We start from the raw sequence: 27,370 nt of genomic DNA, 5'->3' as shown, positions 1-27,370 counted from the left end.
GTTTTCAAGCTTTTATAAACCACGTTCTGGGACCTTTGCTCTACAAGAATTGTGTGGCCTTTTTAGACGACGTGTTGGTGTATTCGGAAAATGAGGAACAGCATGTGAGGGACGTTCGAGAAGTGTTGGGCAGGTTGCAAGCCAACCAGCTGTGGGTGAAACTGGAGAAGTGCCAGTTTCATACCAAGGAGGTGGAATTCCTGGGGTACCGCTTGTCAGACAAGGGATTGGCCATAGATCCAGGTAAGGTCCAAGCGGTACTGGAATGGAAGACACCGAAGACCAAGAAGGACGTGCAAAGATTCTTGGGATTTGGGAACTTTTATCGGAAGTTCATCAAGAACTTTGCCCACTTGACGGCGCCCATCACCGACTGTCTCAGCAGCAAGAAGAAATTTGTTTGGACGGCAGAGGCGGATCGAGCCTTTGAAGAACTGAAAAGGGCTTTCGCCTCGGAAGAACAACTTCTGCATGTGGATTTACGAAAACCCATGAGAGTGGAAACAGATGCATCCGACCGGGCGGTAGGGGCGGTCCTTCTTCAACCGGGGAGGAGTGCGTCGGAGTGGAGACCGTGTGCCTTCTTCTCGCGGAAGCTGAATAAGTCCGAGAGGAATTACACGGTGTATGACAGGGAACTACTTGCCATTCACGAAGCATTCCGGAGGTGGAGACATTTATTAATTGGGGCACAACACAAGGTGCAAGTGTGCACCGACCACAAAAATTTAGAGTATTGGAGAACAGCTCGAGTGCTCAACCAACGACAAGTGAGATGGGCAAAGGAATTCTCCAAATTTAACTTTGAGATTTGTTATGTGCCAGGCCCAGAAAACGTCAGGGCGGACGCGCTCTCACGCAAACCAGAATATTGGGAAGGGGAGGGGGTGATCGAAGAGAGACATGTCATCCCGGAGGACCGCTGGGTGTGTGGGGCGGCGATGGTGGGGCAACGAGAACTGGTGGAGGAAACGGAAAATGATGAATATGCCCAGGATAAGCTCAGAGGTCTCAGGGGGGAGGGCGAGAGCCCCGGAGGTTTTGAGGAAAGAAATGGGGCATTGTATTACAAAGGGGCACTGTATATACCCGAAGGTGAATTGAGGGGGAGAGTACTCAAGCAGTTGCATGATAGCCCCACGGCGGGACATTTTGGGCAACACAAGACCATGTGGTTGGTTACCAGGGAATTTTGGTGGCCTAAGGTGAGGGAAGATGTAAGGGAGTATGTAAGAGGGTGTGACCAATGTCAGCGAGCCAAAGGGGAAAGAAGGGCGCCGGCAGGGTTATTAGAACCTTTACCCACACCAGAACGGCCTTGGGAAGCGATATCAATAGATTTTATGACGGATCTGCCAAGGTCCAAGGGGAAAACAGCCATCATGGTAGTAGTAGACCTGTTAACTAAGATGTGCCACTTTGTAGCATGCTCACATGCAGTCACAGCGGAAGAAACGGCGAAGTTGTTTGTGGAACATATCTTTAGGTTGCACGGGGCTCCCTCGAGGGTGATCTCAGATCGAGGCAAACAATTTACTTCCAGGTTCTGGAGGAAGCTCATGAGCTTGTTACACGTGGAAGTCAATTTTTCAACTGCCCGGCACCCTGAAACCAACGGGCAGGCGGAAAGGGCAAATGGCATTCTTCAACAATATCTTAGGTGTTATGTCAATGACAGAGAGAACGATTGGGTCGAAAAGTTGGCGTTGGCAGAATTTGCCTACAATAATGCGGAGAATGTGTCCACAGGGATGAGTCCCTTTTTGGCTAATTACGGGTGTCACCCCAGGGCATTTCCAGGGGAAGGAGGGGAGAGATGGAGCGTCCCAGCGGCTGAACATTTTGTAGAAGAGATGGAAGCCATCCATCAGCAGCTCCAGCTCAACTTAGAAAGGGCTAAGGCACAATATAAGAAGCAGGCAGACAAGAACAGAAGGGAAGGTGAAACCATAAGGGTGGGGGATCAAGTGTGGTTGTCAACCCAAGGGTTGCCGTTCAAAGGGGGTTGTAAGAAACTGAGGCCCAGAAGATTGGGACCCTTTGAGGTGATTCAGCAGGTCAACCCGGTAGCTTTCAAACTCCGATTACCCAATCACATGAAATTGCACCCAGTGTTCCACAGGTCGTTACTGTCACCATACAGGGGAGGAGGTGAAGGGGAGCACGTCAGGGGACCAGCCTTGGAAGAGAGGGAACGCCGCAACCATGTAGCGGAAATCCTCGATTCCAGGTGGAAGGGAAATCAGGTGGAGTATTTAGTGGCGTGGGAAGGGGAACCGGAGTCAGAAAACACCTGGGTAAGTGCGCAGGAAGTCAATGACGAGGTTTTAACAGAAACGTTCCATCAAAGGTTCCCGAGGAAACCTCAGCCGATAGCAAGGTTTAGGAGGGAGTATTTCGGCACCACCGATGAGGAAGAGGAAATGGAAGGGTTCGCGGAGTCGGAGTTGGAAGAGGGAGTGGACTCTGATGACGAAGAGTACCTAGAGAGTAGGAACAGCTACAAGTGGAAGGAAGTGTTCGCGACGTCGGAAGATGAGGGAGGTTCTTTCAAGGGTTTTACCTCCTCACCGCCAGTAGGAGAGGAGACGGGAGGGGGTGAAGGGGGCCCTGGAGGGGAGGTGGATGTCAGGGAACTGACATCTAAAGCGCCGGAGGCGCAAAGGCTCACTGAGGGTGAGAGAGCAGTAGCAGCGGAAGAGGGAACCAGTAGAGGGCGAGCAAGAACTCCAAGGGAAAGTGAGTCGGAGGGATGGCTCAGAGACGCTTCAAGCGAAACCAGTGGGGAGGTCTCAGGACCTCCTATAGGGACACCCACACCTCGACGGAAACTGTCACGCCGAGAGGCCAGACGACGTGTTTCCGTTAAGGAGCTTTTATGTTGGAAACGTTTCCGAAAGCAGCCACTTTCGGATTCTACTAGTGATTGACGCAGCCATGCTGGAGGGGCTCCGTCACAGGCAGAGCTTTGAAAGCCTGATCAAACTCTGAGGGACTTGCATTTTACGCACAAGCAGCTCATCGTCCCATCACATATACATATTGAATCGATGCCATTTCATTTATTTCACTTTATGCAGGGCTGGTACAACTGTTGTAGCTGACACCCTGAACTCTTACTTTCTGGTTATTGTGAAATCAGTAAGTATCTTAAAATAAGCTAACACAATAGCAATGCCATATTGGGTGGGAGGTTACCGCACCATGGAATTTATATTGGCCACATTGAAAATGAAATGTACATTTTTGTAATGCCAAAAGCCACTTTTTGTGGCTTCACAAAGTTAGGATATCCAGATAACAATTCCAAGGGGTTAGCTGTATTTGTTCTTGTAGCAAAACCACACCCAAAAAGGTTGTGTTACACTTTAGATACCAGGTTCTGCGTTCATTGTCATAGGATATGCAAACAAACCCTATTTTTTTCTCTTTTCCAAACTGATTTAAACGTGTGTGCCATTCTTTTCCACTGACGTATTTAACTTTGGATAATACACAGTTTGTAGTTTAGCTAATAAAGGGGAAGAATGGTTAAAGTTAAGGAAATAATATTATAGTTAATGCAATACAATATAATACAACAATTTCTCTATTCTTGTAGGGTCGTTGCACGGAGGCAGCAAAGCTGGATCCAGAGACAATTAGCATTTGGGATGGTGATTGTTCTAATCTTCTTAATCAAATTCCGCCCAAAGTAATTCAAAAGAGAAGATAGATTTCACTAAGTTCCTTACATAACATAAGCACATCCTGCATTAGACAACTTTTACTATACTCTGGGCACATTTTCAGTACATCATGGAAAGAGTAACAGGTTCCATTAATTTGGAAACAACAAATCGAGCAATTGATGACAATAAAACAATAAAATAAAAACAAGTGTAAGGATTCAGAACTGACTGGCTAATTGCAAGATTACTGCTTTTAATTTGCTAGTGGCAACCTGTCAGAATGGTCTCTACCACCTGGTGACCACTCTTACATTGTGTGCCACAAAACAGAAGCCAGATTTGTGTTTGCGTGAAATGAAGAAGTAAACACATACCATTATGGCACACTCTTTTATCTTATTCTCTGGCATGTCCCTTCTTTAGCACCTACCAAAGCCCCTCTTTTGTTCTTCAAAGAAAGTTCACAATGATAGCCGACAGTCCTCATTTTGTGAACATGGAGCTTGGGCAGCTTCTTCAGCATGCAGAAATATATACTATAGTCGTACCTCGGAAGTCAAACGCCTTGCAACTCAAACGTTTTGGCTCCTGAACACCGCAAACCTGGAAGTGAGTGTTCCAGTGTGCGAACGTTCTTTGGAACCCAAATGTCCAACGTGGGTTCCTCGGGTTCTGATTGGCTGAAGGAGCTTCCTTGATTGCCTTGGTTTCCGAAAGTTTTGGAAGTTGAAAGTACTTCCAGAATGGATTCTGTTTGACTTCCGAAGTACGACTCTACTAACTTTTTCTAGGACTTTAATACGTATGGATTTCTGTAATCACAGTGTCATGCATCCCCTTAGGTAACAAGGACACCATCCATTTAAGGCACATTTAAAGCACATGGCTTCCCCCCAAAGAATCATGGGAACAGTAGCTAACCCTAACAGATATATGATTCCCAACACCTATAACCAACCACACTTTCTATGAGGGAAGCCATGTCTTTTAAATGTATGGCATATATATGTGACCTTGTTGTCAAATCAGAATTATTTTCTAGTATGGGAATGACCGGTTGATAGATGCAGAGGAGATAAATGTTTGTTGCACCAGTCTCTGAGGTCATTTTAGTGTATTGACTGAAAATAAGCAGGAGTTTTTCCTACAAACTGTATTTTAGTCTGAAACCACAAACAAATTACTATAATAACTAATCAAATTCATGCACACAGACATGAGAAAAGCCATTGCGAATGATGATTTGGAGGCCAGAGTCCCCTATTAAAGAAGCCAGTTCTACACGCATTGCCCTAATTGGCACGGTAATGCAACCTGAATGAGCCAACTCTGTTTCCTGCTTGATTTTATTTTGTCTTTTTAATTAAAGCATAATTAAGACAAGTTCTGCAAACATCAAACTGAACCCTGCACACTGCAATTCGCAAGCAATAATTTAGTGCCATGTTTTCTTTCTTTAAAAAAGAAGGAAAAGAAAGGCCAGGTGGTCACATGATCTGTGGCAATGATGCTGGAGCCTGGATATGTAATAAGCATTACGTATTCTGATACGTAGGGTGATGGTTTCAAAAATACGTATATTTTAAAGCATTCTGAAAACTAAAATGTTTTTAAAAGCTATTCCTTTTATTATAATTTGCTGCATCTTTATGGACATCTCAGCTCTACTGAGAATGACACATAGATATACATCTGAAAAACAAAGGCCACAGGTAGGACAATGAAGTCACTTTATTTCCTTTAAGTTTGTATGCATATGTATATGGGTGCTTTGGGGACATAGAATTCCATTATTTGGGACCCACATCTGTGAAATAAGCCCTATACAGTGGTACCTCGGCTTAAGAACTTAATTCGTTCTGGAGGTCCGTTCTTAACCTGAAACTGTTCTTAACCTGAAGCACCACTTTAGCTAATGGGGCCTCCTGCCGTGCCACCGCCGCATGATTTCTGTTCTCCTTCTGAAGCAAAGTTCTTAACCCGAGGTACTATTTCTGGGTTAGCGGAGTCTGTAACCTGAAGCGTATGTAACCTGAAGCGTATGTAACCCGAGGCACCACTGTACTGCATTCCTACCAATCACGTACAAGTGATTGTGGAGTGGGGCCTCTGAAGACAGCCTATGTGAGAAGTTAAGATAATATAATATAAGAGAAAACACTCCTTTAAATGTCCTGAACTTGGGCACAACCTGTTTCATTTAAAGTTGATCACCAATACTTTGCTTTGTTCTTAGAAAAAGACTGAAAGCCAATAAAGTTTGACATGCATACATACACACACACACACACACACATAGTCGTACCTTGGATCCCGAACGCCTTGCGAGTCGAATGTGTTGGTTGCCAAACGCCGCAAACCCGGAAGTGAATGTTCCAGTTTGTGAACATTCTTTGGAACCCAAACATCCAATGGGGCTTCTGTGGCTTCCGATTGGCTGCCAGAGTTTCCTGCAGCCAATCGGAAGCCGTGCTTTGGTTTCCGAACGTTTTGGAAGTCGAAAGGACTTCTGGAACGGATTCCATTCGACTTCTGAGGTTGAACCAGTGTATATATTCTAATAGTAATATATTCTGACAGCAGTCTAGAAGCAGTATTTTGCACTAAGCTGGGCAGGCATCTTGATTGAACTCTGAAAATACAGCTGCCCCTTAGAGCCATGGCAATTTCCAGACATTTTAATTGTATGTTCTGGACATTAGTCACCCATTAACAGCGCAAACATTTGGACAATAAGCATGCTGGTTTTCTTTATTTTTTCACGTTCTCTCCCCCTAACCTCCATGTGACCAGAAAAGGCTGAATCAGTTCTACAAAATAAGGCATGTATATAAACATGCCTAAGCTGTGTTTTACAGGACACACAATTTACGTTTCCTTGCATTCAATTTGGATTTGTTTTGCACAGAATTAATATTTTTAACACAGAGAACACAAATTATAAATTTGACTTACTTACAACTGCATTTATCTTCCTCCCTGGAAAACTCATACAGCTTTATTACTCTCTTTTATCCCAAAGGCATTTCCTCTCTCTTAATTACAGCAAATAAAACAAATTAACGCAAATTTCCCCCTAGTGTATTCAGTTATGCTCTAGTTAACCTTTCTGCTTCTCCCTCGGTCCAGTCAAAGCAAAGCCCTTGGTGGTTAACCTTTCTTAACTTGACATTTCCACAGTTAAGAGTAAATTGCTAGCCCATTGCGACATTTACCACATTTTTCTTTTCACAACAGGTAGCTTCATTAGCTCCCCGTTTCCTAAAGATTAGGAATCTTGAACAAAGTGATATTTTTGTGAGTATCTGAGTGGCGCAAACCTTGTTGAGATGGAAACAGCATGTGTATTTGAAAAATTGCTCCAATTGGCCAAGCCTGAAGAAAAAGGCTACAGGACAAACTAAAAAATGTGCTTAGAAAATTAGTTCCATGATAGTCACCTGAGGGCTTTGTGAAATGTGCATTTTTGTTTTTGAAGGTAACAGCCCTCCAGATCTTGGGTTGAAGGTTTGTTGCAAACTTTAATGCAGTTCTTGGTACAAATTCTTCTGAAATACATGGAATGGCCATTCTTTTAATGCTAATCTGCTCAACATGGAAAACCAAAATGGAGCAATTGTCATTCTTAGTGGCTGACAGGAGCCTGAATTCTGAAGTGTAGCAGAGGTGGGGAATTGGAGCTACCTGCCTGGCTAGAACCAGAATTTGCCTAACCTACCCCTTGAAGGTCACTGCCCACCTGCCAGTTACAGGATGTCATATGACATTATTCAAAGCTCAAACTGTGTCTGCAAAGCTGCAATTCTTCTTTTGCATCTCCAGCCACAGAGGTGAATGAAGCTCCTTTGTGTTCCCAGCTTGAATTCAAGTTGGGGATAGAAAATAATCAATGGGAGTCCACTTAAGAGTGTGCACTGCCAATCTTCATTTGCAGTTGCAGCTTGAATTGAAGCTATAGCTGCAAGGGAAGCTTCTTCCTTGGAACTTTCCCCCATCTGACACCATCTGACACCACATGATCTCAGGTGTGAGAATGGTGGGTGTGGCTTGCCCCAAGCAGCCCGTTGGGCCAACTTCCAAGCCAAGGCCTTGTGGGCCTAATTCTCCCATGGGCCAGAGGCTCCCCACCACTGTTCTGTAGGGGTTGGCTGGGGGGATTTGGCTGGCACAACTCCAAAAGATTGATATGTGAAAGAAAGTAAATTGTTTCAGCATAAACGCATCAGTCTTAAAGTGTATATTTGCCATTACAGGGATTGACTGAAATAATGGACAAATTCTGTGACCTTCAACTCAGTTTGGTAAGGAATTATTTTGAACAATGCAGGAAAAACATGTTGCCCTGTCTCTCCCCAACCCCATATGCTTTAGGCTTTTAAACCTTTTTAATATTAGGACTGGGAAACAGTTGTCTTATCCTCAGACTGGGGGGGGGGGAGCTCTCTCTATGCAAAAAGTTTTAATCCAGTTCCTACAAGTGGAACACCATGAATTACAAATTACATACCAATGAAATAAACAGCACCTGATGTCCCTTTTCTGTTTTAAATGCTGCTTTCCAAACCTGTGTTTCCAAAACAAAAAAAATTTTCCCCTTCCAGTAGCACCTTAAAGACCAACTAAGTTAGTTCTTGGTATGAGCTTTCGTGTGCATGCACACTTCTTCAGATACACATACATACATGTGTATCTGAAGAAGTGTGCATGCACACGAAAGCTCAAACCAAGAACTAACTTAGTTGGTCTTTAAGGTGCTACTGGAAGGGGGAAAAAATTTGTTTTGACTATGGCAGACCAACACGGCTACCTATCTGTAACTGTGTTTCCAAAGTAAACTTGATTCTGGAACCCCAGTGGGGATAAACATGGCTGAAGGAGGGATGTTTTCAGGAAAAAGCAGGAGGTGGGGGAATAATTAAGCATCTTCTTGTCCTTCCTATAATGGCAAATCACCTTCCCTCCCACTATGACAAATTGTGTGGATAAAGTATCGTCAGACTTGCATCACATACAGCTGCTATATGATGCGTATCTTTCTAATAGGTTATGATGCCTCTGCATGGGGCAGGTGCACAGGGATCAGTGTGTACTTTGCTGATTGACAGGGCATTGTTATTATTTTTATTTTATTTATGTTGAGGGGTTGAGGCCCCAGCCTACAGTTTCCTACTTTGATTTTATTTTATTTATTCAACACTTTACCAGAAGTTGGGAGGGACACACATGGCTCTTGTAGGAATTTGTGAAGCAAACACAGCGTTGGATATTTATATATTGCTTGATGAATAAGCTTTTCTGAAATACTCAAAGGGGGAAAGGCAGCCTGCCTTGGTTTAGTGGCCTTCAGAGAACATTTCTAGATGTCCATAATAACACTCAAATGGTGAAATGCAAACAAGGACATTTGACATTTAAGTTATGAATAACAAGACTAGCATCGGAGTAGTGCTCCTGCTTGCACATCTGCCCATCTACAAGTGAGAAAAGGATGTGGGCAGAACTATAGCAATTTATATTGGGCGGTTGAACCTACACTTTCTCACTTCCTTCTCTGAGTAGCCTTTTGGCAAAACCAGTAGCCGATCATAAATATATGCCTTAGATTTCTTTGTCTGCTCCGTGTCACATCATTTCTTGTTAGCTCACAGCAGAAGTCCAGTTTCTTCCTGAATTAAATTATTTTTGTAGCAGGCAGCAGTGTTTGTTCTAAAAATGACCAGCTGTCCCTTATCCCTTATCGTTTTGTTTTGTACTTCTCGGTTATAAAGAATTCCCATTGTGTTTTACATTTGACTGATCAAACATTTGTCATTTTTCAAAATAAAATCTATACAGTGCACACCGTGTAACTGCTCCCCCAGAGTCTCATAAATTTTAGAAAACTAATGACGAGCAAGCAATGACCTGAAGAATAATATAGAAAGGGGTACTGTCTCGAGACCATAATCTTAAGTGTCACAGTTGTGCCTTTCCTTATCCACTTAAAAGCTGTGCAGTACATTCAAATAAAGCAGAACAAACCAAAGATTTCAGCCCAAACCTCAGTTGTGTGCATTTCCTAATGGAATATGTTTTAGCCATGCTGTTGAGTAACTATACTTTGAACCCTAGCCAATGTATCACAACTACACATTGTGAAATGTCTTACTCTTATATAGTCTTCTGCAAGTGGGAAGACAAAACCCTTTTGAAAAGAAAAGCTGAAGTTGCATACCACCCAAATCTCTTGAGTGGCACGAAATTGCAAGGTGGGTTCCAAAGAGAAGTAACTTTTCCAGGAACCTGAGCCCAAGGCAGCCCAATTATTTGTATGGTTGCGGAAGAAGTGTGAATTTCACTCTGAATTCTGCATTGCTTTCCCTGCTTTTACAGATCAGCGAAGGAGCAGAGTGCATATTAATTCCCAAAAGACTTTTTCTTGAGGAAGCACCTCTTAAATCCAGGCAGATAGCTCTAGAGATGGCGAACTGCTGCCCCACAAAGAGTATGATCCAGGAGAGCTACATTATACAACAACTATGGAGCACCTACAAGTTGCAACTTGTTAAACAACACCTTGAAAGGTGTGCTAGGCTACCTTCAACAAATATTAGTGGCTAATTGGCATATTTAGTGGGCAGCCCTAAGTTTTCTGGATTGGTAAGAAAATTTGTTATTATATTTCAGTTCTGCTTAAATTAATGATCAAAGCATTTCACACATGAAATCTACCGTAATAAAAATCAGCATTTAGACAAAATGTCACAGCTATAACTAACGGATTTGCCAATACTCTATTCCCAGTACAATGGCCTGGCTATGGCACAGGTCTGCTGATTATGAAAGACAACAGAGCCTAGCATGGGAATTCTTGCTTCTCTTGCCATAGCTTTACCAGTTTAGAGACAACAATTGGTTGATGCAGGATCACAAGTGTATATTTACAGTACAAATGTTGGTTTTATATTGATTTAACTGCCATGGCACCTGTAGTAAAGTTAGTACCTTCCTAGAAGCTGTTCTTTGGTCAAGTGGAGAGTGAGGCCTTGGGGGAAAGCAGTAAAAATTATGGGAGCCGACCTGTTGCTTTAATCCGTGGGCCCGTTGGCTCCAAGGGCGTGAGAGGATTACTATGGGAAAGGAATTTTCGGGATAAATTGAAGGTTTAACACCTGCGTTCAAAGCTATGAACATACCCTCTGTAATGTTATCTATTCTTGATTGCTTGGGAATGTACAGTGGTGCTTCGCAAGACGAAATTAATCCGTTCTGTGAGGCTCTTCGTATAGCGGTTTTTTTGTCTTGCAAAGCAAGCCCATTGACAGCTTAGCGGATTAGTGCTATTAGCGGTTTAGCGGCTTTTAGCGGCTTATCAGCTTAGTGGATCAGCTGATAAGCGGCTTAGCTGCTTAGAAAAAGGGGGGAGGGGGAAAAACCCGCAGGAACTCGCAAGACATTTTCGTCTTGCGAAGCAAGCCCACAGGGAAATTCGTTTTGCGAAGCGCCTCCAAAACGGAAAACCCTTTCGTCTAGCGGGTTTTCCGTCTTGCGAGGTGTTCGTCTTGCGGGGCACCACTGTACATCTGCCTAAGCTCCATCAGTCTCCATGGAAAGGGAGGAAACACCTTGATCTAGGCTCTGAAGACTTAATTGGCTCAGCTGCCACAAGTTAGAATTATTAGCCCACAAGCTCGTCATTGGAGGATTCAGATGTAATCTAGGGTTCTGATTGGGCCTGGGGGTTTCTGATTCCATGTGAAAATTATGGATAAAAGATCTTGAGAATGGTTTGAAAGTGCGCACTCTGCAATCTGCAAAAATTGCCCGGCTGCTGATGTCCACCAAAGCAGCCGTCTTTTCGTCATTTTGCTCTTTTGTGCTGAAGATTTTCTAAGACCTCTGGATACAGATCTTTGAAGGACTCTAAACTATCCTATCTTTGCCTTAGAGTATAGAAGTGAGTATGTAGTCAGCTATAATTAACGTTTTTATTTTTTCTGTACTTGTAATCTACCAAAAGAAGTGCCTGCTTATTAGCATGTTCTTTATGTTTTTTTAAAATAAATTTTAAGAAAGAAACTTTCTCTTGTATTGTGTGTGCCTATCCAGGGGAATCCAATGCCTGACTTCTTGATTGCACTTTACTAAAGAATTTCTGCCTGCAAGCTTGTGGAAGCAACTTGTAGTTTGGGGTTAGCCGGTAACAAAGGAGCACAGCTGGCTCCCTTGAGCTGTGGCTTCAGGGAACCCTAGGACGAGGGAGTGGTGGCAGCCTTACCAGTTTTGTCCCGTTTCTGAAAAGTAAAAGGACCTGCTAGCCTTGCTCCAGAAACCTGCTCTGGCCGGAGAGCAAAGACAGGTGAGGGAGGGGCAAGTGGCTGGGCGTCCGATTACTACAACACCCCTGAAAGTATCCTGTAACTACACCTTGGTCAGGGTTTTGAGAATAATTTTTGGTGATAATTTCTTCATTATGCATAATGTCATGCAGGGGTACTAGCCAATAGGGAAGCGGGTGGCACTATGGTCTAAACCACCGAGCCTCTTGGGCTTGCCAGTCAGAAGGTGGTGCGCTCCCGTTGCTCTGTCTCAGCTCTTGCCAGCCTAGGAGTTCGAAAGCATACCAACGTGAGTAGAGAAATAGGTACTGCTGCAGTAGGAAGGTAAACGGTGTTTCCATGCAGTCTGGCTTCTGTCACGGTGTCCCCACTGCACCAGAAGCGGTTTAGTTTGACGTGCTTTCAAACTGCTAGGTTGGCAGGAGCAGGGACCGAGCAATGGGAGCTCACCCGTCGCGGGGATTAAACCGCCGACCTTCCGATCAGCAAACCAAGGCTGTGTGGTTTAACCCACAGCGCCACCCGCATCCCCTATAGTATAATATACTTATAAATAAATGCAGTGTAAGTCACTTTGAGAGCCTTCAGTGACAAGCAACTAACAAGTTTAATTAATAATGAAACTGTAATATATACTGTAGCCTTTCTTTTGCAGAAACTCTTTAATTTGTTGATTACTTGAGTGACATTTTGCTGGCCTTTCCCATGTAATGTGAAGGTTTTACTGCCTGTTTCCCTTGTGCAGGGTTATTGAATTTCCTCCAGAAAGAAAGCCCAGAAGTCCTGGGTCTGGGATTATTATTATTCCAAGGCTCCCCAACTCAGACCTGGAGTTTGTTGTTCTTTGACTCATAGTGTTGTGGCCCATACTAAATGGTTGTGAATCTGTTTCCGTAATGTATAATGCTTCCGGGAGGCATCCTCCAGTGCCCAATTATCTCCCATCTGGAGAGGCAGTATTCATGATTTCCCTTCCATTTCTATCTCTCCTAAAATAGCAATTTGATAAAAAATACAAATATAATAATTTTAAAGGCCCCCAATAACCCCCTTTAGATATTGTCACTCCAGCTAATAGATAATCTGTCGTATGTTAAAAACAGATGCTTGATTTCCGCTGAGGTTATCAAGTATGCTTCATAATTTCTGACAAAATGAGAAAAGGATCAGTTGCCAAATGTGGCACAAATGACTTTAGAGGGAAAAAATACTGCAATCAATTAAAACTTTTGTGTGCAGTTATTGCTTAAAAATTGGAGAAAATCCGGATCCGCTCTAGATATATATCTCCTTAAACTACATGCAAAGTAACAGAAGGGAAGAGCAAGTGTAGTGATGAAATTTTATCTTTTATCAAGTATGCTGCTGAACTGGAATGGATCTAGAGAAAAATGCTAGTTGGGAGACAGAAATGCTGAAGAACTTGGGTTGTGTTTCCACTCACCTTGAATTTACTTTGGTTCTTCTTTTATCAGCATGACTTGGGTGGGTGGAGGGTGGTCCTCTCTAGACTCCTCCAATGATTTCAGAAGGGGTGACTTGCATCCAGAGCTCTTCACCTCAACCCTGTAGAATGGCTTGAAGGGGCATCAGGTAAACTTCCTCAATGGCTAGTTCCTCTCACCTTTTAAAAAGAGTGTGTCAAGGTGTCCAAAAGCTGTCCAGTCTTTTGCAGGACGTATGGGACTGCTGGAACTTTGAACGGCAGTCCCACCACCAAGGCAGCATTGCCAACATCACCAGCTTCTCCCACTCCACTGATTCTATTAGAAACAGCTTCCTTGGGTTTTGGTACAAGATACTGAGGGCATCCTTTATTCCATGGGTAGGCAAACTAAGGCCCAGGGGCTGGATCTGGCCCAATCACCTTCTAAATCCAGCCCGCAGACGGTCTGGGAATCTGTGTGTTTTTACATGAGTAGAATGTGTTCTTTTATTCAAGTCAAGTCAAGTTCTTTATTACGGTCATAGACCAGCATAAGCAAAACATCTAAATAAGTAGCATAACAGTATGAATCTAAGTGAATAATTATTAAATAAATAAGAGCAAGAACCAAACATATACATAGAATACTTAATTAGGCATAGATAATGGGTGAGTAAAAATTTATAAGAAAAATTAAAAGATCGGTTAACACAGCAATATGGGGTGGGCTTCAGAAGTCCAGGTTTACCAAGTTTACCAAGTTTTGTTGCGGCAAAAGCCAGCGACACCAAACATCACAAGGTCAAACAAAAAGGAGATCCACAAGAACATCAAGAAGAAGAAGAAAAAAGATTACACAAGGGAACTTCGCTATGTGCCATTCAACAGCAGAAATCTACGCTTCCTGATTGCTAAAGCGCAAAATTTGGCCACCTCATATGATATTGAGCCCGAGGAATCTTCCAGAAGGTATTTTCTTAGAATTTTGGGGGAGGATTCCAAATAATGCCGTAGGGGTACGAATTTTGACAAAAGCGGCAAGATAAGTCGAGCTCGCTCTTCACTATAAAATCTGCAGGACAGAAGGATGTGTGTAACAGATTCTACACTATCAGACATACAGGGGCAGAGACGTGCATGCATCGGTACCCGCGTGAATTTGCCGTACAGCACTGCTGAGGGCATTGTCTCAAAGCGGGCTCTGGAGAAAGCCCATCTATAAGCTTCGTTAGTGATGTTAGTTAAATAAGGGGCAGCTGCAAAGTTAGGCCAAGCTTTTAAACATCTGTATGTCTCCGGGAGTAGGGCGTCTTCTTGTTGTAATTCGACATCGTAAAGTCTCTGAGTGATAATTGCCTTTGCCTTGTTCTGAGTTCCAAGAAAGAGATTTTCAGGGTTTAGGCCAATTTGTTTGATCTTGTTAGTTATTTGCATAAGCCAAGGAGGATAGGGAACTGCGGCCAGGAAGCAAGGTAACAGTCCCTTAGGATTGTAATGGATTTTCAGCCAGAGGGATATTGCTTGCTCCCAGACTTTTAATTCCACTCTGGGTAGTCCTGCCTCTTGCCTTAAGACTGCATTAGGTGTACACTTTGGGGTGGCAAATAGTGATCTTAAGAATTTTGATTGTACTGTTTCAAGGGTCTTAAGGTTGACAGAGGGGCTAATTTGAGTGCCATATAGGAGTTGGGCTAAAGATTTTGCCTGAAAAACTTTTAGGGCCATCGGTAGAAAGCCAGCTCCTTTCCTTCTGAATAATCTAAGGATGGCATTTGCACTTCTTCCTGCTGATATAGCTGATGTGGTCAGGTGTGTTGACAATTTGGCATTGTAAGAGAAAGTAATGCCTAAGTATTGGAAGGTCTTAGTCTGTTCAATGGCGTTTCCCTTTACGCTCCAATTATCTTTCCTGAAGGAGCGGTTAAAATGTACAATTTTGGTTTTGGCAAAGTTAATTGTTAACAGTTCAGTGTTACATTGGTCACTAAACTTTCCTAAGGCACGTTTCAGACCCACTTTGGTTTGAGAGAGAAGAACAGCGTCATCCGCATACATTAAAACTGGTACTTTTCTGCCGTTAGAGAACACGGGGGGGTGGGTTTCGATTTCACGGCAGCATGTGACCAGGGAGTTAACATAGATGTTAAATAAAAATGGGGCTAATAGGCATCCTTGTCTAACTCCTCTTTGGACTGGGATTTCTCTAGAGAGTCTGCCGTCCTGTGCAAGTCTTATCTGGAGGGTGTTGTTCTCATGAAGCTTAATCATCAGAAGTAATAACCTTCTGTTAATACCCATATTGGCCAATTTGGCCCAGAGCCTACCCCTGGATACAGAATCAAATGCTGCCTTTAGGTCCACAAAGGCTGCATACAGTGACTTTTTCCAATGTTTCACATACTTATAGACAAAATAATCTAACACTAAGCAGTGATCAATAGTGGAACGTCCAGATGTAAACCCTGCTTGTTCAATTTCTAGTAAATCATTATGATCTAACCATTCACATAATTTTAGGCATAGATGTTTTGTATAAAGTTTGCAGATCACATTCAGAAGACTAATTGGTCTATAATTAGATGGGTCAGAGGGGTTACCCTTTTTAAATATAGGCACAATTATAGCCAGTCCCCAATCTTTAGGGATTTCAGTTGTCTTATCTATATATGAAAATAGATTTGCAAGAACCGGGGCCCACCAGTTTATTTGCGCTTTCAGAAGTTCAGCAACAATGAAATCACTGCCTGGGGCTTTGCCAGATTTCATTTGTAGAATTAACGAAGTGATTTCAGTTTCAGATGTTGGGGGCCATGATGTATCATTGTCTAAGGGGATGTTAAGCAGCGCAGAAGGTCGATGTTCTCTAAACAGCACTTTATAGTGCTCTTCCCATGAGTTTGCAGGGATTATTGTGCCCTCGTTAGGAGCTTTGGTTTGGCTGGAAATAATTTTCCAGAAGTTGGTATTGTCTTTTTCTATTGACGCTTTTATGAGGGCCTGCCAGGTGAGAGAGTCTGCGGTTCTTTTTTTGGTTTTTAGTAACTCTTTGTAGTTCTTTTTTTTAAGTTGTAACTCTAATTTAGTGATAGGGTTAGGATTTTGCTGGAAGACCTTAAAGCATTCCCTGAGTATAAGTTTTGCCTGGATGCATTCGCGGTCAAACCATTTTTTGTTGGTAGGGGACGCATTGTGGCTAGATCTCCCGAGTCTTGACAATAGCGGTTGGAGTTTTCGGATTAATGTGTTATAATGGCCAATTGGGGAGGGCTCTTCAGTATCGTTGGAGGTCAGATCAGCCCAGAGGAGTTGACCTTCCATTGATTGTGTCCAAATGCTGAAATTGTTATTAACATAAGGGGACCATTTGATTCTGGATCTGCCTATTTGTTGTAGAACATTAGGATCAGAGGTCTGTGGGGTGAGCCCACATCTAGAGGGTTCCCAAAATTCAGTCCTTTTAAGATTTAGAGGGAGATGGTCACTTTCGGTTCTTATATCTACAGTGAATTCAATATATTCATCAAAGAGTTCTTGGGAGACAAGGATGTAGTCAATAACAGAATGCCTTAAGCCTGACCAATAAGTAAATTGGCCAGGACAGTCTCCCGAGGAGAGGCCGTTTAAAATAACAAGGTTTAATCTAAGTGCCATTAGAAAGAGACATGTACCAGCGAAATTGGTAACTGGGTCAAGTGAATGACGCCTGAATAGGGGCCAGTGTTCGTCATTAGCATTTAGGGGACCCATTCCACTTTCGTTGATTAGTTGTTCGTCTGAATGACCTAGCCTTGCATTAAAGTCCCCACCAATGATTAGGGAGGCAGAGGGAAACTTATTTGAGACAAGGAGAATGCAGTCTTCCAGTTCGTTCCAGATGTTTTTAAGATCAGTTTGTTTCATGAGTGGGGGAATATAAACATTGATGCATATGATCTTAAAGTGGGTAGAGAATATTTTCACAGCCAAAATCCATTTTTTATCGATTTTCAATTGGGTGGGGGAGGTTCCTAGATCTATCGATACGAAGGTGCTCAGACCACCCGCCGGTCTTCCGCCTTTGGGGCCAATTGAGGCACAGGAGTGGAAAGCAAAATAATTGTGTAGATCGAAAGGATTTTGCATCCAGGTTTCTTGGAGCAGGATGATCTTAAACTGTGATACGTAGCTTAGAACGTCTTTGTCCATTGTTTTCGATTGCCACCCAGCAACGTTCCAGGATAGTAATAGAGGTGAGAGTCATTTTGTCTCTTCAATAGCATCTAGGACTTTCCCGGAGTCGTGGAAGATGCAGCCATTGGGTGGTGAAGGCTCCGGTAATGTGGTTAGGGGCGCCACAGCGATTTCGGCGTGGATTTCAGTTGGGCAGAGTAGGGGGGGGTGTTCTGACGTGACCTGAGGAGATTCATATTCCATTTTTCGCTCCAAGTTAGGTGGAGTGTTTGCCTCTTTTATGGGCGCTAGGTCTTCAGGGTTGCGAAGATAGAGTAATAACTCATCTAGTCTGTCCGTTATCTCTGTTTGTTCGGCTTTTGGGAGATGGGAGAAGGAAACAAGTAACTCCTGCTCCATCGAATTCTCTAGATGAGTAGCCTTTGATAGGAGGGGCATGGGGGTCTCTGTCCAACTAATTAAGTCTGAGGGTGGAGAGGTAGAGCTCGTAGTAGGTGGGGTGCCCTCATTTTTAATTGCTTTCCTTTTAGCTGGAAGGTAGGGTATAAGAGGGCAAATCTTAGTGTTGATAAAAACTCTTGTAATAAAAATTCCAAAATTAGTCAGGGAGCTTCGTAGGGACATCATATAAGTTGGAAACTTTTTAGATTTGAAGGTGAGCAGTATCCTCTGCATGTGTGGCTTGCTGTAAATGTGGACAGTGGATTCTAGATCGATGGAAAGGGGATTTATGCCCAAGAGCTCAGCTAGATGCCTTCTTGCGACATGTATAGACGACCAGTTAACAACCTGACCTTTGAAGGGGAGGATAATTAAACAAAGTCTAGTGGCTTGTAGTGAAAGATTGTAGGAAGATGTGGTGTGTAGATCTTCCATAGTTTGTTCATTTTCAAATTTGCAGCCAGTCTGCGGAGTTGAGCGCAGTAGGGCAGGTACTCTGGGTGTTGGTTCGGCCCTATCCTCCGGTAAAACGTCTACGGGGCTGACATTAACTTTTGGGGATACAAAGGATATGATCTTCTCTAAAGAGCCTTTGATGTCTCTTATGTACTTAAAGATACAGTCCACGGTTTTAGCCACAAGGTCTAGCGTGGTAGAGTGTTCAAGTAGTAATTCAGAGAGATGGTTTTCTTGTTCTCTGATGCAGTCTTCCGCCTGAATAGTTGGAACCTTTTTGGGACCTTTTGGTCTCATGATGGTGTTGTTTAGGGGGTCAGTGGGTTGTTTAGCGGAAAGTTCCTTCGGTGTAGTTTCCTTATCTATTATCTCTGCTAATGGAGAGAAGCTATTCGAGGTTTATTTAAAATGCATCTCTGGATTATTTGTGGGGCCTGCCTGGTGTTTTCACATGAGTAGAATGTGTTCTTTTATTTAAAATGCATCTCTGGATTATTTGTGGGGCCTGCCTGGTGTTTTCACATGAGTAGAATGTGTGCTTTTATTTAAAATGCATCTCTGGGTTATTTGTGGGGCGTAGGAATTCGTTCATTATTCCCCCCCCCAAAAAATACAGTTTGGTCCCCACAAGGTCTGAGGGACAGTGGACTGCCCCCCTGCAGAAAACGTTTGCTGAGCCCTGCTTTATTCCCTCCTGTTCATTTACAGTTGTTGTGCAATTAAACTGTGTGTTTGCACCATTCAGGAAAGATGTTGGCTGTACCCAACTTGTAAGAACATAGTGAGAGTCCTGCTGGGTTGGCTCAAAAATCCATCATTTTGTTTCCAACAGTCAGATGCCTCTGGGAAGCAAAAAACAACAACGTTTCCTATCATTTATCTCCCAGCATCTGCTATTAAGAGATTCCATTTGGTAATTGTGACTAATAGTGACTGATAAATCTGCCCCCGTGAAGTTTGTTAGACTTTTTAAAACAAGAATTTGACTAAGAGAAACTAATACTGGGCTCCACAAAGTTCCTCTAAACATCATAAAGTAATTCCAGTATAGAACTAATCTGAATTTTGAAATAAGAAACAACTCACAATGAGGAGAAAATCTACTTTAAATGTACCTTTACAATAGATACAACAGGAATCAATAGAAAGTGAGGATGCTACGAAACTGCAGGCTACTTTGTCTTTAAAAAATAAGAAAATTAAAAGCCCAGTGGGAGAATAGTTCTTGAAATGACCTGAAGATGAATCTGAAATTCATATTACTGTTTTGACTGGAGGGCTGTTTTCCTTCATCTGTCCCCCACAGAGAGTAACTCCAACTAAATAACAAAATGAAGAATTGACTTGCTTGGTCCAAAATGCAGACATGGCGGAGTATTTAGACAGAAATCAATTTTAATCCCAGGACTTAAAGCTGATCAATATAGGAGGGTAGCTTATTAATATAGGAGAACACAGGAGGCTCTCCTGTTTGCTAACAGTTCTTCAGGTCCTGTCAAGCTGCCATCTTGGCTGTGAGTTCTGGAGGACCTGCTCCCTGCCTTGCAGGCCTTTTCCCACCTGGCCAGGGAGGGTGGGGCCCTGACTGACTCCAGCTGCAAAAGCCGAGGCTGCTGAAGAGGCCAGAGGCCATTTTGGGCTGTCTCTTAGTGCAAACCCAGGTTAATGAGCCTGAACTTCCACCGCCACCGCCCACCATGAACCACCATGGCAGGAGTGGCAGCAACTTCATGATTTATTTATTTTTTGGCCTTATTAAATATGCTGTTTTAAATGTGAATTTTATAGTTGACTGCAAGGTTTTCTCCTGAAGTATTTAAGATATTTTATGTTAACTTTGCTGCATTAAATGTGCGTTTTTGTTAACTTTGCTGCATTAGATGTGCATTCTTTAACCGACCTCTTTTGTCATGTTTTGTCATGAAATAACTGAGATAATATTTTGGTTTCCTGTTAGTTATATTGCTTTGAATGTATACTTTATATTTGACTTTCTACAGTAATGTTTCATTCTGGATTGTTTTCTTTGATGATTTAATGTGTTGTAAACTGCTCTGAGATCTTTTTTCTTAAAACTGTAAAGCAGTATAAAAATAAAATGAATAATAATAATATACCTAATTTGTAACCCACCAGGCCAAATGCAGCCTTTAAGCCATGTGTACTAGTCCTCTAAAGTCTTGACAATTTCCCTACCTGTGCCTCTGCTTTCCATCTCAGACAGGCACCGGACAGGTACCAAAAGCAGGAAGTTTACCTAAGTCCCTTGTAAATGGGGGCTATGAGCTATGGAGCATCACAAGTTGTGCAGATCTAGATCCTACCAATGCTTCATCCGAGGTTCCTGTCTGGAAAGGTTATTACCCCCTAATCTCTCTGCATTTAATTCTCACTTGAAAAACAGCAAGTCAATGTGCAACATTTCCCTAGCAGGAAAAGAAAGGGAGCCTGGGCCCAGAAGAAGAGAGCATAGTAAAGATTTTTTTGTTAGTTGTATTCTACTTTATCCTTACAGCAACCCTGTGAGATGTGGTTGGCTAAGACAGCGATGAGCCCAAGGTAACCCAGGGAACCTTATACTGTAGCTGAGGTAGGTTTTAAATTCTGGTTTCCCTATTCACAGTCTAATGCTGCACTAAACTACATCGGACTGGCAGAGATTGGGAGAAAAAGTTGCATCCGTATGTGCCAGGATGGGAAAACAAAAACCAAGAAAGGCATGGAATCAGATAAAGAACATCCAAGATCCACAAAAAGCACAGGAATGTTGCTTTCCAGTTGAATCAGGACTCCGCTTTCACTGCAAAAATGATGGCAATGTTCATGCATGCCTAATTTCAGTACCTTATTTTTTTGTAAACAAACAAAGAAACAAACAAAATCACCACCACACACAAATCATGTAGATTTCTCTAGCTCAGAGCTCATCCACACACACCTGGGGTTCTGAATCTCTACCTATCAGGTTAAAGCCCTCACACATATGCTTAAAAATTAAGCATGGAGCTCTTCAATAAAGGAGATTTCACCAGCCTTAGCAATTCTCTTAGCCTCCTACAGGAAGCCTGCATCTTTGAGACCTGCGGTCCCCAAGTAAGTGAACAATAAACATGAAATTACTCTGTGAAGTCCACATTCTCTCTTCTGATTAATTATGATTAGGTCAACTTGCAAAAAAAGGCAAGTAGTAGCCAAAAGTAATAAGCAAAGGCACTAACAATTTGAATGTGCCACCTTACTGTCATGTAGTCCGCAAAACGTTCCATAATTGGTTAGTAATGATAAGAAAAACAGCAGACCAAACACCAAGCTTCTGACACACAGAGAATGTACTTTCCTACAGACTCATTACAAGAATTTGACAGGAACTTCACAGCTTCTTGGAACAAAGTGAGTTGAGCATTTTTAGTTAACCCACAAAGCGCCCATCAAGAGGTAGTGATTGTATATAACACACCTCAGTGGGAGCTGTGTTGAGGAAAGATGGTAATGTAGACATAGAGCTTTCTCCCATCCCTTATTTTAAAACTACAATGGTCTCCGTGATCGATTGGGTGGAGAGAAATTGGGAGCTGGAGGGTTGTTCTTCATCCATCCTCTCCCACTATCAAGGGCAGAATTAGAAGTGGAGTCTATTTATTAATTACATTTATATACCATCATTAACTTCCAAGGAGCTCAAGGTGGTGTGTATGGTTCTCCTCATCATCATTTCATGCTCACAACCCTCTGAGGTAGGTTAGGCTAGGAGATGGTGGTTGGTCCAAGGTCACCCAGCGAGCTGAGTGGGGATTCAAACCCTGGTCTCTCAGATCATAGTCCAACACTCTAACCATCGCACCACGTGGCACTAGAACCTGAGAGGGTTGGTCCAAGACATTTGGTTGCCTGAAGCAGAACAGCAAAAGCACAGCCCTGATCTAGTCAAGATGTTTAGCACCAATAGCTACCCAGGTTATTCTGGTATCTGAGGGGCAAAATAAGTGTGCCCCTCTCCCTCGCAGTAGAAATAACAAATATCTGTGGCCCGAGGCAGTCGTCATATGGTGATAGGACAAGTCATGAGTCTGAGAAGAAAGGAAGGAACATGCTTCCACCTGCAAGCATATAATGCTTTCTGAAGCTGCCTTCTGGTGGGTGGGAATTATGAAAGGTTTTCAAAGTGTGTGGACCCCTTTCCCTATAATTCTGGAGCTATTTCTAAGAAGAAGGTGAAAAGACACTCCTCCACCTCTCATCTCTCAAGTTATCTTTGTCTGTGGTGGCAGTTTTAGGCGTAGTGGGCAAGCTTTGCCTCCACAACAACTTTTTCTCTAGGTTCTATGCTTTTCACTATAGTAATAAACATCAAGTCACTCTATTCTATGTAAAAGAAACACTATTCACATTGAAGCCAACCTTACCCCCTGTCCCTGGTGATCTCAGTCATCTAAAAAAACTACGCTTGCTCCTATTTTTGGAGCTCCATCCTGGGATTGATTTCTTGGTCATGCTATAAAGTGGGATCAAATGTCAGCAAGTGTATATAAACCAAAGCAGTTCTATGGCTAAAGCAAGCGTAAGCCAATGTGTTGCCCTCCAGATGTTGGACTCAAAAGCCTCAGCAGCTGCAGTCAGCATGGCCAGTAGTCACAGATGATGAGAGTTGTATCCATTAAAGTCTGGAATGTACCAATATGGACTAAAGCATAATCAGTTGTTAAATTCTACTTTCTATTTTTGGACTGTCCCTTGTCTTCTTCATAAAGGATCATTAGACTGGGGGTTTATCTAAATGTGGAAATGGTGGGCAAAATCATGGCAGCTTTGTGCAGTGTCATCTACAAGTTTTACCATACAGGGCAAAGCTTTACAGACTGTAGACATGGTCTGTAAAACCACCTCATACAACAGTTCTGTAAAGACTGATTTCTTAAGCATCACAGAGCATTTCCACCCCCAAAAGGGTAAGTAGGGAAATAAATCTCTCGCAGCCACTGTAGCTGCTTTCTTGTACACTTAGTTTTCTTTAACCATGCCTAAATTAGCAACCCCCCCTTCCACATTTAGGGGAAGGACATGCTGCTAAGGTAAGCAAAGTCATTTCCCCCTAGTTCTCCCTGCATGAACAACATTCTTTAGCAACCATGCAATCCCTAACTGGCCTAGAATCTGTCAACAGGACAACACTAACAAACATGTTACACAGCGAAGCCATGCTTCATTTTTTATTTCATGGAACCATTGTTTTGAATGCAACAGTCTCTGGGACACGAATGACTGCAGAACTGTAGTAAACTTGGGTCACTGTATAGCTGGAGTCTGTATTTATGGATGAGCAGAGAAAACTTTGCCCACAGCTATATCCTCAGTGAGTTGGTTGTATTTAGAACTAGTCGAAAACAATCAAAGTGAAAAGTTAGTTATAGGTCACTTTAATCCCATTGATATCTTCAGGACTAAATGAGACCAAGTTAGTCTGAATCCAACTCACCATTATTCATTCCTGCTTTTATTTTCGTCTCTTTTTATTTTACCTTAGCAATGGCCCTTAAAGGCTGAAGTTTGCTTTCCCCAAGTGACACAGCTACATGGTAATGCAGCAGAAATAACATGCTGACATTTCCTAAGTTTTCATATAGTGAATCTCCTAGAAAGTTACAAGTCCCACTTAACTGGACTGGCTCAGGGGCAAAGTAGTGCTTACATTCAATTACACAGGAGAGCTTTTTAGTGGATTGTGCCCAGAGAAAATAAAGAACCAAGGTATAGACCAGAAAAGTTGCTCAAGTTCAAATTTTCTTTGCAATGAATCAGTAATGTGTCCTTACTCATGGATAATTTTGTCATTTTAAAAATCAAAAAAGTTACTACCAAAAGCTATTCCTGCAGCCACATTTTAACATAATGAAAAATGCATGATGACTAGAGTGGGCAAAATCAGACACACACCCTCCCATATTCTCTAGATCTGAAAAAGAGATTCAGTTTTTATTCATAGCTCTTGAGAACTAGGGCAGTAAGAAAAGTCACACTGAAACTACAGTAATGTTACTCTCAAGATAAAAAAATGCCATGGAAGATTTTATAATAACGTAGAACAAAATTATTATTTTTCCACTGAGCCTTACAAAGAGCTTCTTGCAGAGCAAACTTAATTCCTTTTTTTACCGTGTTTCTCCAAATGGTAAAAAAAACAACTCTCGAGATTTGCAATAATTTTAAAATCATTAAATAGATACATGGTCCAGAAGAAAAACTATTGAAGGAGGAACATTCATCCTTCAACTATGTGGTAACAAGATTATCTCGCTGGTGGTGTTGGATCTGTCTATCTGTCTATCTATCTATCTATCATCTATCTATCTATCTATCTATCATCTATCATCTATCTATCTATGCCTTGGGCTGGTTTGAAAGCACCAGCTGATGCAGAATGTGGCAACTATATTGCTGATGGGGGAACAAGGCTGACAACATGTGACACCATTCTGAAAACATCTGCACTGTTGCCCATCTGCTACCAAGCCAGGTTCAAAGTCCTTCTAGCAATTCACAGAGCCCTGAACAATTTAGGACCAGGGTACCATAGAGGCTGGGGACATGGGTGGTGCTGTGGGTTAAACCACAGAGCCTAGGACTTGCCAATCAGAAGGCCGGCAGTTTGAATCCCCGCGACGGGGTGAGCTCCCGTTGCTCAGTCCCTGCTCCTGCCAACCTAGCAGTTCAAAAGCACCTCAAAGTGCAAGTAGTTAAATAGATACTGCTCCGGCGGGAAGGTAAACGGCGTTTCCGTGCGCTGCTCTGGCTTAGTCATGCTGGCCACATGACCCGGAAACTGTACGCCAGCTCCCTCAGCCAGTAAAGCCTGTCTGTCTGTCTGTCTGTCTGTCTATTGATCTATCTATCATTAAGACATAAAAGAGGCATTTCCTGAAAATTCAGGTGACGAAATAATAAACTTTGATCTAATGTTGTTGCTTGTTTTGGTATCTTTTGCCTACATAAAGTGGAGAGGGAGGGAGGTGGCAAAGAGTTTACATGAATGAGAATAATTTAGTTTCAATATGCCTTTTTGTATAATATTTTGCCAAACAAGTCAAGTATCAAAAAGCGGAGACTGTTTGTCTCTGGAGGCTGCACTAGAGTTCCAAGTTACCTTTTTACCATCGTATTGTGATTGCAATAACAGCACAATGTCTAAAATTGGAAGCACATTAGCAGAAGGAAAGTTACCAAACCCATTCTGAAATATAAAACAAAATCATTATTGTTTCTTTTAACATTCCAGAACTTATTCTTAAAGCTTATGAAGGGTCATGGTGTGACAATTATCCATGCTTTCAAAAATCGTTTTCTGCAAGCAAAATTGCAGTGTAAAACTATATGGAATTGTGTGTAATTTGTAAATGAGTGTTGTGGGCATACTTTGTGGGCTTTACGATGAGAGATAATAACATCTTCCCACTTTTTCTCTTTTACAAAACTCATATTGGCATCCACATTTCTTCTCATTGTTTCAAGTAACATAAGTCCTTTTATTTCAAATGTGCCAGCCGGAAAGGTCAGTTGCCAAACTGTTTTCAGTGGTCTGATCACAACAAAACACAGCACATTTTAATCCCATGAGCGTCAGTTTTTAATGCACTTTTTTTTTTACACAGCTAAGTTAGAATATTGAAGATGTGTGTGTTACATACTACAATACATAAAAAATCACTACTCTAAGGTAAACAACCGAGGTTTTATAACATGCCATTCAATAGCCTGAAAGGGCCGGAGGGAGAGAGCGGGCTCCAGAGGGACTCCAGAGAGCACCCCGGGAGGGGGAGAGGCAGCCCATCTTCTGGGGAAGAGAATCAGCGTAGCACCAGTGGAGAAGGGGGGGCAGATGGGGGAAGCGGCAAGGCGGTTCCATGACTCCTTGCCGAAAACCAGCGGGGAGAGTAGGGGTCCTCCACTGCCCACACCCTCCTTGCGCAGAAGGCTTCCGCGCAGGGAGAGTAGGCGGAGACTAGGCGTCAAAGAGCTTCTTTGCTGGAAGAAGTTCAAGAAATGCCCACTGACGGATTCTGCCAGCGATTGAGGCAGCCACGGGCGAGTGGCTGTCCGGACAGAAAAGGTTCACTCAGGCAACCCAGGTGTGGCGCCGGTTTACGCACAAGCAACCCCTAGAACCATTACACTTTAGAATGTGCTTCTATTCAGCAGGCACAGAACCCAAACCTACATATGACCGAAGCAGGGGACTTTACATCTCCTGTAGCCTTTAGCTCAGTACTATGAAAATTGCAGCCATTGGCAGCACATAAATCCCCTTTTCAGAAGTGATATGTTCAACATTTTTAAAATGACAAATCTGGGAATGATTGGTAGCTTTGCAGAATACAAATATTAAGGTGAAGTCTTCAGTTCCTTGGTTATCACAACAGGGCTCTAATCTTTCCAGGCCATTACATGTGTCTGAAATGCAATACATGTGTCTGTAAAGTGCAGAAACATTTTGGGATTGGTTCATGATGGTGAAATGGCGTGATACAGCAGACAGCATGCTAGATCTGGACTGAAGTTCAAATCCTCATTCTGCCATAATGATCTATGCTGCGCGTTGGGAAAATCACTGTGTCTTTCTAACCTACTTCACAGAGTTGCTTCAAGGGCAATGAATGGTATTTTAACTTCAGCCCTTTGGGTTTCTTCTGATTCTGTGTCTTGCCCCAAATAGAATTTTAGCAACTTCTTCATATTGGGAGTTGTGAAATGCTGGATGGAGTCAAAGTGAATGGCAGATGAAGAGGAGTTGCGGTATAGAGAATGAAGACGAATAAAATAAGAGAGAGAGAGAGAGAATGATGGAATAGATAAAGAAGATAGCTGTTAAAAAGGCTTGTCAGATATGTCTAGTTATG

At 42.6% G+C, this 27,370-nt stretch overlaps 2 protein-coding genes and 1 long non-coding RNA gene across 4 annotated transcripts in view; 2 read left to right on the top strand and 1 right to left on the bottom strand.

Annotated features, from left to right (window-relative positions):
- Positions 1 to 3,982, top strand: part of LOC309377265 (cyclic nucleotide-binding domain-containing protein 2-like) — a gene marked incomplete at its 5' end in the record, with an annotated part of 37,815 nt that extends 33,833 nt beyond the window's left edge. The window contains 2 exons of the mRNA XM_081924253.1: positions 3,081 to 3,141; positions 3,602 to 3,982. Coding sequence (XP_081780379.1) covers positions 3,081 to 3,141; positions 3,602 to 3,715 — 175 coding nt within the window. The 3' untranslated portion in view covers positions 3,716 to 3,982. The remainder of the gene's footprint in view (positions 1 to 3,080; positions 3,142 to 3,601) is intronic.
- EXOC1L (exocyst complex component 1 like) overlaps positions 1 to 27,370 on the bottom strand; it is a gene marked incomplete at its 5' end in the record, with an annotated part of 113,497 nt that overhangs the window by 45,703 nt on the left and 40,424 nt on the right. The window lies entirely within an intron of this gene.
- LOC309377448 lies at positions 5,074 to 10,365 on the top strand. Its single transcript, XR_014171582.1, has 4 exons — positions 5,074 to 5,383; positions 6,909 to 6,968; positions 7,925 to 7,972; positions 10,044 to 10,365. It is a non-coding gene; the product is annotated as an uncharacterized lncRNA (long non-coding RNA).

This window comes from Podarcis melisellensis (assembly GCF_964234715.1).
Source record: "Podarcis melisellensis genome assembly, chromosome: 9".
In the NCBI taxonomy this organism is placed as follows: Eukaryota; Metazoa; Chordata; class Lepidosauria; order Squamata; family Lacertidae; genus Podarcis; species Podarcis melisellensis.
Note: the sequence above shows the minus strand (reverse complement) of the source record. Positions and strands in the feature narration are given on the sequence as shown.